This window comes from Ranitomeya variabilis, chromosome 1 (assembly GCF_051348905.1).
Source record: "Ranitomeya variabilis isolate aRanVar5 chromosome 1, aRanVar5.hap1, whole genome shotgun sequence".
NCBI lineage: Eukaryota > Metazoa > Chordata > Amphibia > Anura > Dendrobatidae > Ranitomeya > Ranitomeya variabilis.
In genome coordinates this window covers 51,510,987-51,524,554 of record NC_135232.1, presented here as the reverse complement: position 1 = coordinate 51,524,554, position 13,568 = coordinate 51,510,987, and the positions used below count along the sequence as shown (strand labels likewise).

The 13,568-nt window shown below is 42.3% G+C and overlaps 1 protein-coding gene across 2 annotated transcripts in view; it reads left to right on the top strand.

The window, feature by feature from the left end:
- The window catches only part of LOXHD1 (lipoxygenase homology PLAT domains 1), a 261,656-nt gene extending 254,117 nt beyond the window's left edge, over positions 1-7,539 (top strand). For both annotated transcript variants that reach the window (XM_077283599.1, XM_077283609.1), the window contains 4 exons: positions 2,910-3,080; positions 3,173-3,311; positions 4,001-4,162; positions 6,758-7,539. In XM_077283599.1, the coding sequence (XP_077139714.1) occupies positions 2,910-3,080; positions 3,173-3,311; positions 4,001-4,162; positions 6,758-7,238 (953 nt within the window). In that variant the 3' untranslated portion in view covers positions 7,239-7,539. The remainder of the gene's footprint in view (positions 1-2,909; positions 3,081-3,172; positions 3,312-4,000; positions 4,163-6,757) is intronic.
- The last annotated feature ends 6,029 nt before the right edge of the window (positions 7,540-13,568 follow it).

Here is a 13,568-nt window from a genome sequence, read left to right as displayed (position 1 = left end):
TGTAGTGGCAATGCAGACTGGCTGGGCATACATAGACACCCGACGGGTATACCCGCAGTCCATGGGTTCTGTTGTTAGAGGGCAATTAGCAACCACATGTCCAGGTTCTTGGCATCGCCAACACGTAATGACTGTGGCCCGAGGTAACCTTGGGGCCAGTTTAGGGGACACAGTTCTGTGGTCACTCTCTTTCCAGGACAACCCCTCAGCACGGACTCGGTCCGGTTTTGTCCCAGTGGAGGGTCGTGGACTTTTCTCAGACTCCTGAGCTGGCGGAGCCTTACGTGACAGCCGAAGCGGAGCAGTGTCCCGTATAAAGTCCTGGGTGGCCTTATACCGCTCTACCAGACCTACAACCTGGTCTAGGGTACCCGGGTTCCCTTGACCCACCCAACGCTGTATGGCTGCTGGCAGAGCCCTCACCAGTCGGTCGACCACCACCCTCTCCACTATCTGACTTGTGGTTAAAGTCTCAGGTTGGAGCCACCGTTTTACAAGCTGCAGCAAGTCAAAAATCTGAGACTGGGCAGGCTGGGCTTCCACATAAGTCCAAGAAAACACCCGTTGAGCTCTCACATAAGTATTAACCCCCACTTGGGCAAGGATCTCACCTTTTAGCTTGGAATAGTCCTGGGCATCCTCCCGACTGAGGTCAAAGTAGGCCTTTAGCGCATCACCCCTCAGGAACGGAGCCACAACTTCAGCCCACTGTGCTGCTGGCAGATTCTCCCGCTCTGCCGTGCGCTCATAGACGGTGAGGAACGCTTCCACGTCATCTTCCGGACTCAATTTCCTCAAAGCGGAGCGGACCTTGTCTCGGGCATCGCGACGTTCCGGGGTCGGTGCTGGAGGTGCCTCACGCAGGGCTGTAATTTGCTGCAGCAACAGGTTATTCGTTTGTTGCTGTTGTTGCTGTGTGAGAACCAACTGCCTCAGGATCTCCTCCATTTTGTCTGTAGGCCTGAATTGCAATGTAGCAGGCTTAATAACAGACATGCAAATGGTGTTGGGGTATGCCTTGATTCACACTGCCCACATTCTCCACCAAATGTGATGCAGCGAGGTCCTTGCTGTGCAGTGAATAGGCAGTGACCCATATAAAGTTCAAAATAAGTCTTGTTTATTTCTTAGCATACTCACAAACCGGACAAATAAGCAAACAAGTCTTTTCAGTATGCAGCCGGGAAAAGTAAAGACAGTCCACAATCCGTTGCCGTGAACGTATTACACCACCGTGTAAGCTGGGGTGTCAGGCTTTTCAGGCTCTGCCAGGCCCGTGTTGCACCACACGGACAGAGCTCCTCATCAAGCTCCTGCTAGGTCTGACTCCCAGACCAATACTGACACATCCAAACTTTCTTGCAGGTTTTTTTTTCTTTCCTCCAGATTCTATGGCCATGGGCCACTATAAGATCTGGGCTGGAGGAAACGGACCGGCCCCACTGCCTTCCTGCAGTCCGTTTCAAAAATAAAAGCCCATACCGGGTTTTCCTGAATAATTTCTGGGTCAAATAACTTGATCCAGTTCACACTCCCTTTTATTCTTCCCTGTGTCTCACAGGCAAACCTGCTGTGAGCACAGGGCACTCCAGCGGATCTAATATGCTTCTAAGCACATCCTGGGGGATACATAGCGACCCTCGCATATGACACCGGTCACTGCCTTACACTATGTACAAGAATATATCTACTATAATACTGCCACCATGTACAAGAATATAACTATTATAATACTACTCCTATGTACAAGAATATAACTACTATAATATCGCCCCTATGTGCAAGAATATAACTACTATAATACCTCCCCATGTGCAAGAATATAACTACTATAATACTGTTCCTATGTACAAGAACATAACTACTATAATACTGCCCCTATGTACAAGAATATAACTACTATAATATCGCCCCTATGTGCAAGAATATAACTACTATAATACCGCCCCATGTGCAAGAATATAACTACTATAATACTGTTCCTATGTACAAGAACATAACTACTATAATACTGCCCCTATGTACAAGAATATAACTACTATAATACTGTTCCTATGTACAAGAACATAACTACTATAATACTGCCTCTATGTACAAGAATATAACTACTATAATACTGCCCCTATGTACAAGAATATAACCACTATAATACTGCCGCTATGTACAAGAATATAAATACTATAATACTGCCCCTATGTACAAGAATATAACTACTATAATACTGCTCCTATGTGCAAGAATATAACTACTATAATACTACCGCTATGTACAAGAATATAACTACTATAATATTGCCCCTATGTGCAAGAATATAACTACTATAATACTACTCCTATGTACAAGAATATAACTACTATAATACTGCCCCTATGTACAAGAATATAACTAATATAATACTGCCCCTATGTACAAGAATATAACTACTATAATACTACTCCTATGTACAAGAATATAACTACTATAATACTGCTCCTATGTACAAGAATATAACTACTATAATACTGCCCCTATGTACAAGAATATAACTACTGTAATACTGCCGCTAATGCACAAGAATATGACTACTATGATACTGCTCCCAAGTACAAGAATATAACTATTATAAAACTTTGCACCTGTCCACACTGCCAAAAGTACCAATACCTGGTTTACAAACAACAGTATGACTGCAGCAAACTCGTCTGACCTTAACTCCATTGAGAATCTATGGGGTATTATCAAGAGAAAGATGAGAGACACCAGACCCAACAATGCAGACAAGCAGTCGGCATCTGAAGGTTTGCAGCGTTGACTTTCTCCATTTTATCTTTTGGAAAAACATGTCTACTTTCAACTTTACCACAATTTTCCTTCACGTCTCATACGTTTGTTTAGCTCTGGATTTATGATACTTATTATGTCTTTTGAAGGCATTGGCCCTGGATGGCACTTAGAGTTCATTGATGTCAAAGATGAGTTTATGAACAAGACTTTCCGTTTCCAATGTGACCGATGGTTGGCCAAGAATGCAGATGACAAGCAGATCATAAGAGAGCTCGCCTGTGCCAACAATGATATCCTGGATCTGAAGGAACGCACATGTAAGTGGATCTGCGCATGCGCCACGTGTTGTAGAGTCATCACATTTGATTAGAGGCAATTTTTTGGGTAACCTTCGTTGTGATTCTTGCAGCTTATGAGATAATGACCGTAACAAGTGACAGAGAAGATGCTGAAACCAAGGACAATGTGTGGATAATCCTAGAGGGGAAGAAGGGAAGATCTAAGGAGATGATGCTGGAAAACACCTCCAAGAAGAGGAGATTTGCTCAGTAGGTCCTCTGGTTGCCCCAAAATGTCTAAGATCTTTACCTATATAAAATCGATGCCCAATAATATTAGTGTACGGGCTCATCTTCTGGGCTGTGTGGGATTCAAAATAATGCCTTGCAGCTTTCACATCAGCCTGTATCAAAGCAGAGGCAGGGAATTCAGCAGACATTTTGTGGTGAACCTGGATAGTGACAGGAAGTCCCAGCTCACAATGTAGTCATAGAGGTAGGGTGAGAAAGCTATAAAGCACTGATTATACTGTACAGATAGCATACGTCAGCTCAGCAGTGATAAGCAGCTCCCGTCTCTTTACCCATACTTGTACATGCTGAGGTCACTATGATATTACTAAGGCTATGTTTTCAGAAAGTGTAGAATACTGTCCTAGAACATCTCAGAGTGTTTCACAAGTGTTTTCAGGACAAGTGGTGGCCTTGCAGTACTTTCGATTTGCTGCAAATCAAATTTTTGGCAAAGCTGCCAAATATGAATTTCAGAAGATTCTCTCATCTCTGTTCCTAAGTAATCTACAAATTGACCTGCAAAATAAAAAAAAAGTGGTCATCATATGATTACTTTATATTGAGTATTGATACTATTACTATTATGTTTGGGGCTATTGATTGCAAGGAAGGAAGTTATTTTTTGTTGTAGTTTTTGCTCATTGTAACAATTTTATTTTTGCCAGGAATGCCACAGATCTATTCAAGTTCTCCTCCAAGAATGTGGGTGACATCGCTGCTATTTGTGTCGGCCATTGTCCTAAAGATGGGAGGAAGTTTTCACCAAAACCAGATTCCTATTGGCACGTGAAAGAGATCACTATTACAGAGACTGAGCTTGGGAACCAGTAAGTGATGCTTCCTCATGTATTGTTTTCTTTTTTAATCCCTTAAAGACGCATGTCAACGTTGATTTGCGCTCTTTCGTTTTTCCTTCCTTTCTTCCAAGTGTCATAGCTTTTTTTATTTTTCCATCAACATAGCCATATGAGTGCTTGGTTTATTTTTGCTGGACAAGTTGTAGTTTTCACTATATAATGTAGTGAGAAACATGAAAAATAAACTCCAAGTGCAGTGAAGTTGTGAAAACCCCCCCGCAATAAGCGCTATTCTCTGGCACCGGGTGCTGAAGACACTCTCATCATTCTCCTCTGCTCTGCCAGCGATCAGCACGAGCAGAGGAGAATGATGACAGTTGTATTCAAGTGAGAACAATGAAAGCAGGCGGTGGCTGATGGGACTATTACTCTCATCAGCCTACACCTGCTGCCGCTAATAACATTGACAGCAGGAGTGGCTGATGAGAGTATTTCTCATCTGCCACCTTCGCTGTAAATAAATAAATGACAAAACTCGGCCTGGGTTCCCCTATATTTTCTATAACCAGCCAGGCAAAACTCACAGCTGGGGGCTGCAGCCCTCAGCTATCAGCTTCAGTAAGGCTGGTTATCAAGAATAGAGGGGTCCCCATGCTGTTTTTTTAATTATTTAAATAAATAATTAAAAAAAAACGGTTTGGGGTCCCCCCCATTTTTGACAACCAGTCTTGCTAAAGCTGACAGCAGGGGGCTGGTATTCTCAGGCAGGTAAGGGGCCATTGATATAGGCCCCCCAGCCTAAAAATAGCAGCCCACAGCTGTCCCGAAAAGGCACATCTACGAGATGCGCCAATTCTGGCACTTTGCCAGGTCTTCCCACTTGCCCTGTAGTGGTGGCAAGTTGGGTTCATAATTGTGAGTTTGATGTCACCTTTATATTGTCAGGTGACATCAAGCCCACAGCTTAGTAATGGAGAGGCTTCTATAAGACACCTCTCCAGTGCTAATATTATATATACAGTTTTCCATTTTTATTTAAAAATAACAAAGACAGTTATACTCACCTAACGCCTATTACACCGAAGTCCTCGTTCTCCTGTAATAAAACTAAAGTAAAAAACAACAATATCCCTCACCTCTCAGTCGTTCTGTCCCACACCGTAATCTATGCCTGGGCGAACAATACCTAATATGTCTATTTGAATTTTATTTTTTTAATTTATTTTAGCTGGGAGAAAAGCATAGAGGGTGGGGGTGAAATTCTTTTAAGTTTTTTTTTGTGTGTTTTTATAAACTTTTCTTTTTCAATTTTCATTTTTTTAGACTTTATAGGGAACATGACCTCAATTGCTTGTTCTATATACCGTAATACAACTGGATTTTAGCATATACAGAAAATCACTGTCACCTATGATGCCCAGTCTGTGATTGGATGCCACAGAAAAATCAACATTGTAGGAAGATGGACCTGCAGCCTTCCCACCCCCGGCTGCTGCGACAAGTCATCAACACCCCCCCATGATCACGCCTCTTGGGGTGTGGTGGGGGATCAGAATGGTGCTCGGATTGGAATTTAAATGCAGCTGTCAGTGATTGACAGTGGCATTTAATGAGTTAACAGCAGCTATCAATGCTAGGACTGATCACTGCTGTTTGAGGCAGATGTTGGCTGTACAATACAGCTGGCATCTGCTCCTAATCTCGCTCCTTACACTCACAATTGCTTAATGAAGTACATCATAGGGTGGGAGGATTTAAAGGGTTTTTACACCTAGTTTTTAAGTTATCCCCTGATCTCATATCTCCTGATCGAATGGAAATTTGACTGCTGACACCCCCATGGATCTAAAACACATGGCTCTGTAGACCTGTAACTGAATGGAATGTTTGTTACTCACACCCCACATTCTGGGCCCTCACTGTTAGTTATAGTAAAGAGATGATTCAAAGGAGCCAGTGTTATCCACTATTATATGGAAACATTTCAGTGGATTCCCTGGCAATAGGTGTTACGGAACCCCCCAGCACCCAGAATATGTTGTGCAGTCATATGTATGTTTAATAGGTTCCATGTGAGATGCATGTCCCTAATGCATCAGCCCACAGGCTGCGCCCCTGGGCAGAGGGGACAAGATATCCCCCTTCTGACCTCCCCCACCTTTGTAATTCCCACAGTAAATATCGGCAGGCTCCGGCCACCTGCGGCTATTGTAATGTATGTCTGGCCTGCCGCTTTTCAATTGGCCTGCCCTCTGTATCTGTGTGATATATTTTGTGTCCTGTGAGTAAAGTGTTGTCACACTGGAAATACGTGGAGAAGCAGTGATCTTTTATATGCGCCCATGTAACCAAGCAATTCCAGCCAGCGTCCTTCATTCAGACTCCAGCCAAAGCAGAGTGGACCTCCTGAACCACGGGGTGGTACTGAAAGAGGTACTCTAGCACGGTAGACCCCGTTACAATAGGTTCGCAGCTTCAGATCCCCCCTTTCCCAATTGCATCATGCTTGGAAAAACTAAGTGTTAGTTCTTGTTGAATGAGTTGGGGAAACTGCCCAGTTAACTAAAAAAGAAGTCATCATAGTCCTTTCCATTTTTAATTTCTTCTGTTCTCTTTATTTTTCAGATACATTTTCAACTGCAATGCCAAGATTCCCCTGCGCAGCAAGAGAGATGACTTCAAAGTTTTCGAATGTGCCAAGACCATTGAGAGCTTCGCCAGCCGGGCCCGCAGCTTGGTACCGGTAAAGTACGAAGTCATAATAGTGACCGGTTTTGAAAAAGGAGCAGGAACGGACGCCAATGTCTTCCTCACCATGTATGGGTCTAATGGTGACTCCGGGAAGCATGCCCTGAAGCAGAAGATGAGGAACCTCTTTGAGCGCGGAAAGACCAACCGCTTCTACATCGAGACCTTAGACTTGGGCGAGATGAAGAAAGTACGAGTGGAGCATGACAACTCTGGCCTCAGTGCCGGGTGGCTGCTGGAGAGGGTAGAGGTGACCAATTCCGCGACTGGTGTCACTACCATTTTTCCTTGCAGCAAATGGTTGGACAAGAAGAGGGGAGACGGTGAAATCTGGCGAGAGCTCTACCCGATGTATTAAAGACCTCTTCCCCAACCAATGTAACGCGTTTCCGATCATCTGCCACAAATTTCATAAATTATTACAAAATTTATTTTATAGCATTTTTATATATGGACTTTGTATAATGTGTATAGGAAATTGAAATGGATGTATTAAACCTCTCACTGTATTACCGAGCGCCAAGATCCAGCTGCTTCATGCTACATTAGCGGAAAACGGGAAAATGATGACTCACGCCGCTGAACCGGATAATGAGCCTGGAGCCTTATACAATGGCAGAATGCTTAATAAAGAATGTACATTTCTTATTCTATTTTTCGATTGTTGAGTTTTTACATTTTTTTGATTTTATAAATTCTCAATAATTGGGGACTAATTTGGGGGCTTTTTAACACTGGTCCATTGGAGCTTAACAAGGATTAAAGGGGTTGTTCTAAAACAATGTAGATCTGTCACAGGATAGTTGAAAAATGCATCATTGCTGGGGTCTGACCACTAGGACTCCTCTCGATCAAAGATCCCCAAGTATGAATGGAGCGGTAGTGAGCACGTGCGACCACCGCTTTACTTACTATCCCTTCACTTTGATGGTCAAATATGGTCACTTCCACTTCTTTGACACAGGGGTTTTTGGGCCCTTATTATCGAGATAATTGGGGTCTCAGCTGCCAGGAATACCCTTGAAATGTTGTTTATGGGGTCACTCCTCTAACTACAGTGCCTATGGGGAGTCTGTGGTAGTCTGAAATCTAAGTCTTAGTCTGAAGGCTAAACATCTGCTTAAAGGAGTCGCACTTGAATAATTTATTTCCCATCTACAGTATAGGTGAGAAGATTGCTAAGGATGCAACTACCAGTGATTTGAGGAATAGGAGTCCCTGTGTAACTGGAGCAATAGTACACATGCATCGCCCCTCCATTCACTTCTATGGGGCTGACATATAGACACTGCATAGGAGTGGTCACCCATGCGCACTAATACTCCTATCACAGAGGGGACTTTTAAACTTCCATCATGGGATCAGTAGGGTGTCCCTGCAATAAAAGTATATTGTGTCCAGTCTTAAAGTGGAAAACCTCTATTAAAGGGAACTTGCCACCTAGTTCTCCCAACATAAAGCATGGCCACCACCTGTAAGCTCTCTTTTACAGCATTCTAGTACGCTGTATAAATCCCAGGTCCCCTCTGCATAGCACAAAAAAGACCTTTAATTATACTCACCGTGCCATCTGGTCCGATAGTCGTTGCTGTTCTCTTCCCACAATCGCCATCCTCCTCCTCGCTTCATGTGGACGATGCGTCCTACATCATCCACACAGGGTCCCTAATCGTTCCCCTGCACAGACGTACTCTTCTCTGCCCTGCCGATGGCAGAGAAAAGTACTTTAGTGCATGAAGGATGACAGCGATTGTGGGAAGAGAGGTGGCGTCAGATCCAGATCAGCGACGCGCGTTGCACCGGATTGTGTTGTCTCGGAGTATAATAAAAGGTGTTTTTTGTGCTATGCCGAGGGGATTGGGGACATACAGCCTACCAAACACTATGAAAGAGGGCTTAAAGGGAAGGTGCTATCAAAATATATATTTTTTTAACTGAAAACATTAATATTTCCACTTTTAAACACTAGGGGGAGCAGCTGCTGCTATTTGCCATGAAAAGCCAGTGTATAAGTAGCTCATATTACAACTGCAGTAAATGTGGGCAGAGTCTGCTTACATGTGTGTGGTGTCGCCTTTCCTCCCCTTCTGGGTGTTTGAAAAAAGATAAGAAAGGATGAAGTTCAGCATCACACTGAGGAGCAATTTTGTTGGTGACTGCTAGTGATACTGACAAGTACGATGTCACCAAGGATGGCCGTCATCACCAATGCTGTATTATCAGCTAGGATTAGATACCTGGAGTGTATCATGTGCACTATTAGATGCGCTTAAGGTAACACATGCTGAAATTAGATGCAGGGCTAAGTGTAAGAATGGAAGCCTAAGGGAAGTGCATTATACTATATGGAGGCCTGTGGGAAGTGCATTATACTATATGTAGGCCTATGAGGAGTGCTTTATACTGTATGGAAGCCTATGGTGTGTGCATTATACTATATGGAGGCATATGAGGAGTGCATTATACTATATGGAGACCTATGAGGAGTGCATTATACTATATGAAGGCCTATGGGGAATGCATTATACTGTATGGAGGCTTATGGGGAGTGCATTATAATGTATGGAGACCTATGAGGAGTGCATTATACTATATGGAGACCTATGAGGAGTGCATTATACTATATGGAGGCCTATGGGGAATGCATTATACTGTATGGAGGCTTATGGGGAGTGCATTATAATGTATGGAGACCTATGAGGAGTGCATTATACTATATGGAGGCCTATGTGGGAATGCATTATACTGTATGGAGGCTTATGGGGAGTGCATTATAATGTATGGAGACCTGGGAGTGCATTATACCGTACGGAGGCTTATGGGAGTGCATTATACTGAATGGAGGCCTATGTGGAGTGCATTATGCTGTATAGACTCCTATGGGGTGTGCATTTTATTGCAATGTAGCGGCGACCAAAAAAACATAATTCTGGTGTTCTGAATTTTTTTCACGTTACCATGTTTAGAAATCGGGTTAATTATTTTTTTATATTGATAGATCGGGCCATTCTGAACGCGGCTATACCAAATATGTATATATCTGATTTTTTTATGTTTTATTTAGAATGGGGTGAAAGGGGGGTGATTTGAACTTTTATATTTTCGCAATTTTTAATATATTTTATAAAACTTTTTTTTTAAACTTTTTGCATTCCTCAATAGTCTCCATGGGAGACTACAGGCTGCAGTACTTTGATCACTTCTGCTACATACAGGCGATGATCAGATCGCCTGTGTAGCAGAAATTATCACTTGATATGAGCATCGACCAAAACAGCTGACATGTGTCCAGAAAGGTGCTGGCTCAGTGCTGGAGCCCGCACCAAACAGAGGGAGTCCAATATCGGCGTACTATTACCACTCGCTGTTGGAAAGGGGTTAATGTAGTGATATGGGGAAAAAAGTATAAAAATACTAGTAATACATTTAACATAAAAAACTTGATTTAAACAATAGAACATTTTCTGATGACACATTTTCCAAAAATTAGCCAATATACTGTAATTTACTGACCTGCTCAATCCTCCGCTGTCTATATTTACTCGGCTGCAATCATGACATCCCATACTCATACGTAACAGCAACTGGTTTAATTCCGAGTCGTACCGCTCGCCTATTATATACTGTATGGTCTATCTGGATGTTTGGAGATTTGTTGCAGGGTCCAGGTGTTACTTTTGAGCAAAGACCCAAGAGAACTGAGCATGGCCAACTCTTTTCATCTCCATTGAGAATGCACATAAGCGAAGATTTCCATTCCTAAAAAGTACCATCTTATTTCCCGCGCTTCGCTTCGCGTCCCCCCGCCGGCGTGGTGCACTGCAGAATGGTCAGGATTCCTCAGAAATAATCATGGATACTGTAGGCGTAGTGAATGTGTATATTACTCCGTTCTATCATTTCTGGCCCTCAGCTTCTCATTTTCTTAAAAGTATTGATCGGTGCTGTAATTGGCTTGAAAGTGCATCCAGTGAGACCTGGATTTCCCAGATGAGGACGGATCCAGCTAATTGTCTGCAATCTTGCTGAACGCAGCAGAAGGAAGGGAAGAGGGGGTGCTGGATTTCTTTCTATGAAGGTGAGCTGGCAATTGCAGCAGTTGAAATTGACTCCATCCAATTCCTGGACTAAATGTACAGTGCAGACGCGGCTCTCAGATATAATGCCGAACATACAGTGCTGGTCACCATTATTGGCACCCCTTTTTTCATAGACTGTACAATATCTTCAGAAATAAATGGAAATGTACTGAACTTACTGTATATCCTCAGGATCTAATTAGTGTTCCACAGTAATACAACAATAAAACATTCTCATCTTACATCTTGGAATTTCAAAGAAGAAACAGAATAAGCTGCATGTGCAGCAATAACGGCACCCCTAATTAATACTTGGTTGCCCATCCTCTGGCATTGATGACAGCCTCTAAACATTTCTTGTAGCCATCTATAAGCTTCTTGTACTTCTCAGCCGGTATTTTCTCCCACTCTACCTTTGCAGTTTCTTCAAGCTCTTGAATGTTTGCAGGGTTTTTTTCCCCAATGGCAGATTTCAGTTCACCCCAAAGATTTTCTGTGGGATTGAGGTCAGGACTCATTGCTGGTCATTTTAAAAGTCCATTTTTTGGGTCATTGTCTTGCTGGAGGACCCATGATCTTCGACTCAAGTCAAGTTTTCTCTCACTGGGTAGGACATTTCGCTCTAAAATCTATTGATAATTCTCTAATTTCATGATTCCTGTGATACGGTCAAGGCCTCCAGCACCAAATGCAACAAAGCAACCCCACAGCATTATGGATCCTCCACCATGCTTAACTGTTGGTAGGGTGTTCTTTTCCTTAGATGCTCCATTGCACCATCTGTAAACAAACTGTTGCTTTGCATTGCCAAAAAGCTCTATTTTTATTTTTTCTGTCCACAGAACATTTTCCCAGAAGAATTGTGTTTTGTCAAGGTTGTCTTTGGCAAAGATCAGTTGTTCCTTTTTATGTCTTTCCTTCAGCAATGGTTTCTTCCTTGGCCTTCGCCCGGAAAGCTCTGCTTGGTTTAGTGTGCAGCATATAGTACTTGTTAAAACTATGACCCCAGACTGTTCCAGGTTGGTTTTCAGGTCTTTGGCTGTTTGACAAGGTGTTTTTTCCACCATTCGCACCAACCTTTTATTGACATCTCTTGTCAATTTTCCTCTTTCCACCTTATCCAGGGAGGTTCTTGATGATACCATGCCTGGCAAACTTCTTAATAACATTGCCTACTGTTGAAACTGGGATACCAAGGTCTTTGGAGATGGCCTTTTACCCTTTGGAATTCTTGTATTTGCTAATAATAGCAGTTCTGATGTCCTCAGACAGCTCCTTTATCTTCACAATTGTGACAAAGGAACATGGCCTACTATGTGGCTTTTTAAAACGCTGAAGTCAACATTCTTTGGCTAATTCATGTCACATGGGCACCGACAATCGCACGTGATTCTCATTTGTGATTTACCACAGACGAGTCACAATGTGTTTCCATACTAATGTAATGTAAAGGGGCCAATACCAGTGTCACAGCAAGTGTTAGGTTTTTCTATTTTTCTCTCACATTGTTTTTTGTTTTAAATTATTGTTTTATCTTTTGTATTTAACACGAGTGCTCTGTACAAGAAAACTGTTTCACTTGATTCATTTTTTTTCAGGAAATTTTCCACATTATGTACTTACACTCGATGGGTGTCAATAACGATGAACAGGACTGTATAAGATCTGTAAGGTGGTTCACAGTATGTAACTGGCAGGACACAAAAGTAGATAGGGCGCTATAAAAAGTAAAGAGGAATTAAACATGAGTTTTTTATTTTAAGGCATTCAAGTGGGAACTGCTTCGTCAAAGGCTTCTTTTTTGGTGAGTTCTTGGAGCATTTCTTTTTTCTGAAATGTTTCCTGAATCTAAATAGTTTTTCCTGCAGCTTTAGACAGTGCTTACCATAATTAGGAGAAGTTTCCTTCAGGATTCCCTTAAAAGAACCGACATGCACTTTTTTCCCCCCTTTTTAAAAAAAAAAATGTTTCAGGATAAAGAAAAGCTCACAAAACTCCTACAGTCATGGGTGAAAGTGTTGGCACCCTTGAACTTGTTACAGAAAATGAAGTTCTTCTCCCAGAAAATTGTTACAATTACATGTATTGTTATACACATGTTTAGTTCATTTGTGTGTATTGGAACAACACAAAAAAACTGAGAAAAAAGGCAAATTGGACATAATTTCACACAAAACCCCAAAAATGGGCTGGACAAAATTGTTGGCACCCTCTACTTAATATTTAGTTGTACGTCCTTTGGAATAAATAACTGCAAGCAATCGCTTCCTATAACCATCAGCAATCTGAAATTTTACATTTCATGATGTATTGCACACAGTCAAGGCACCCAGTGCAAATCAACCTCAAAACATTTTTGAACCTCCGCCATATTTGACTGTAGGTACTGTGTTCTTTTCTTTGCAGGCACCATTGTGTTTTCTGTAAACAGTAGAATGATGTGCTTTACCAAAAACTTCAATCTTGGCCTGATCTGTCCACGTACATTTTGCCAAACTGCAGGCTAGCTTTTTATGTCTTTGTGTTAGCAGTGGGATCCTCCTGGGTCTCCTGCCATAGCATTTCATATCATTCAAATGTAGACTGATAATTCTCGCTGACCTTGATGC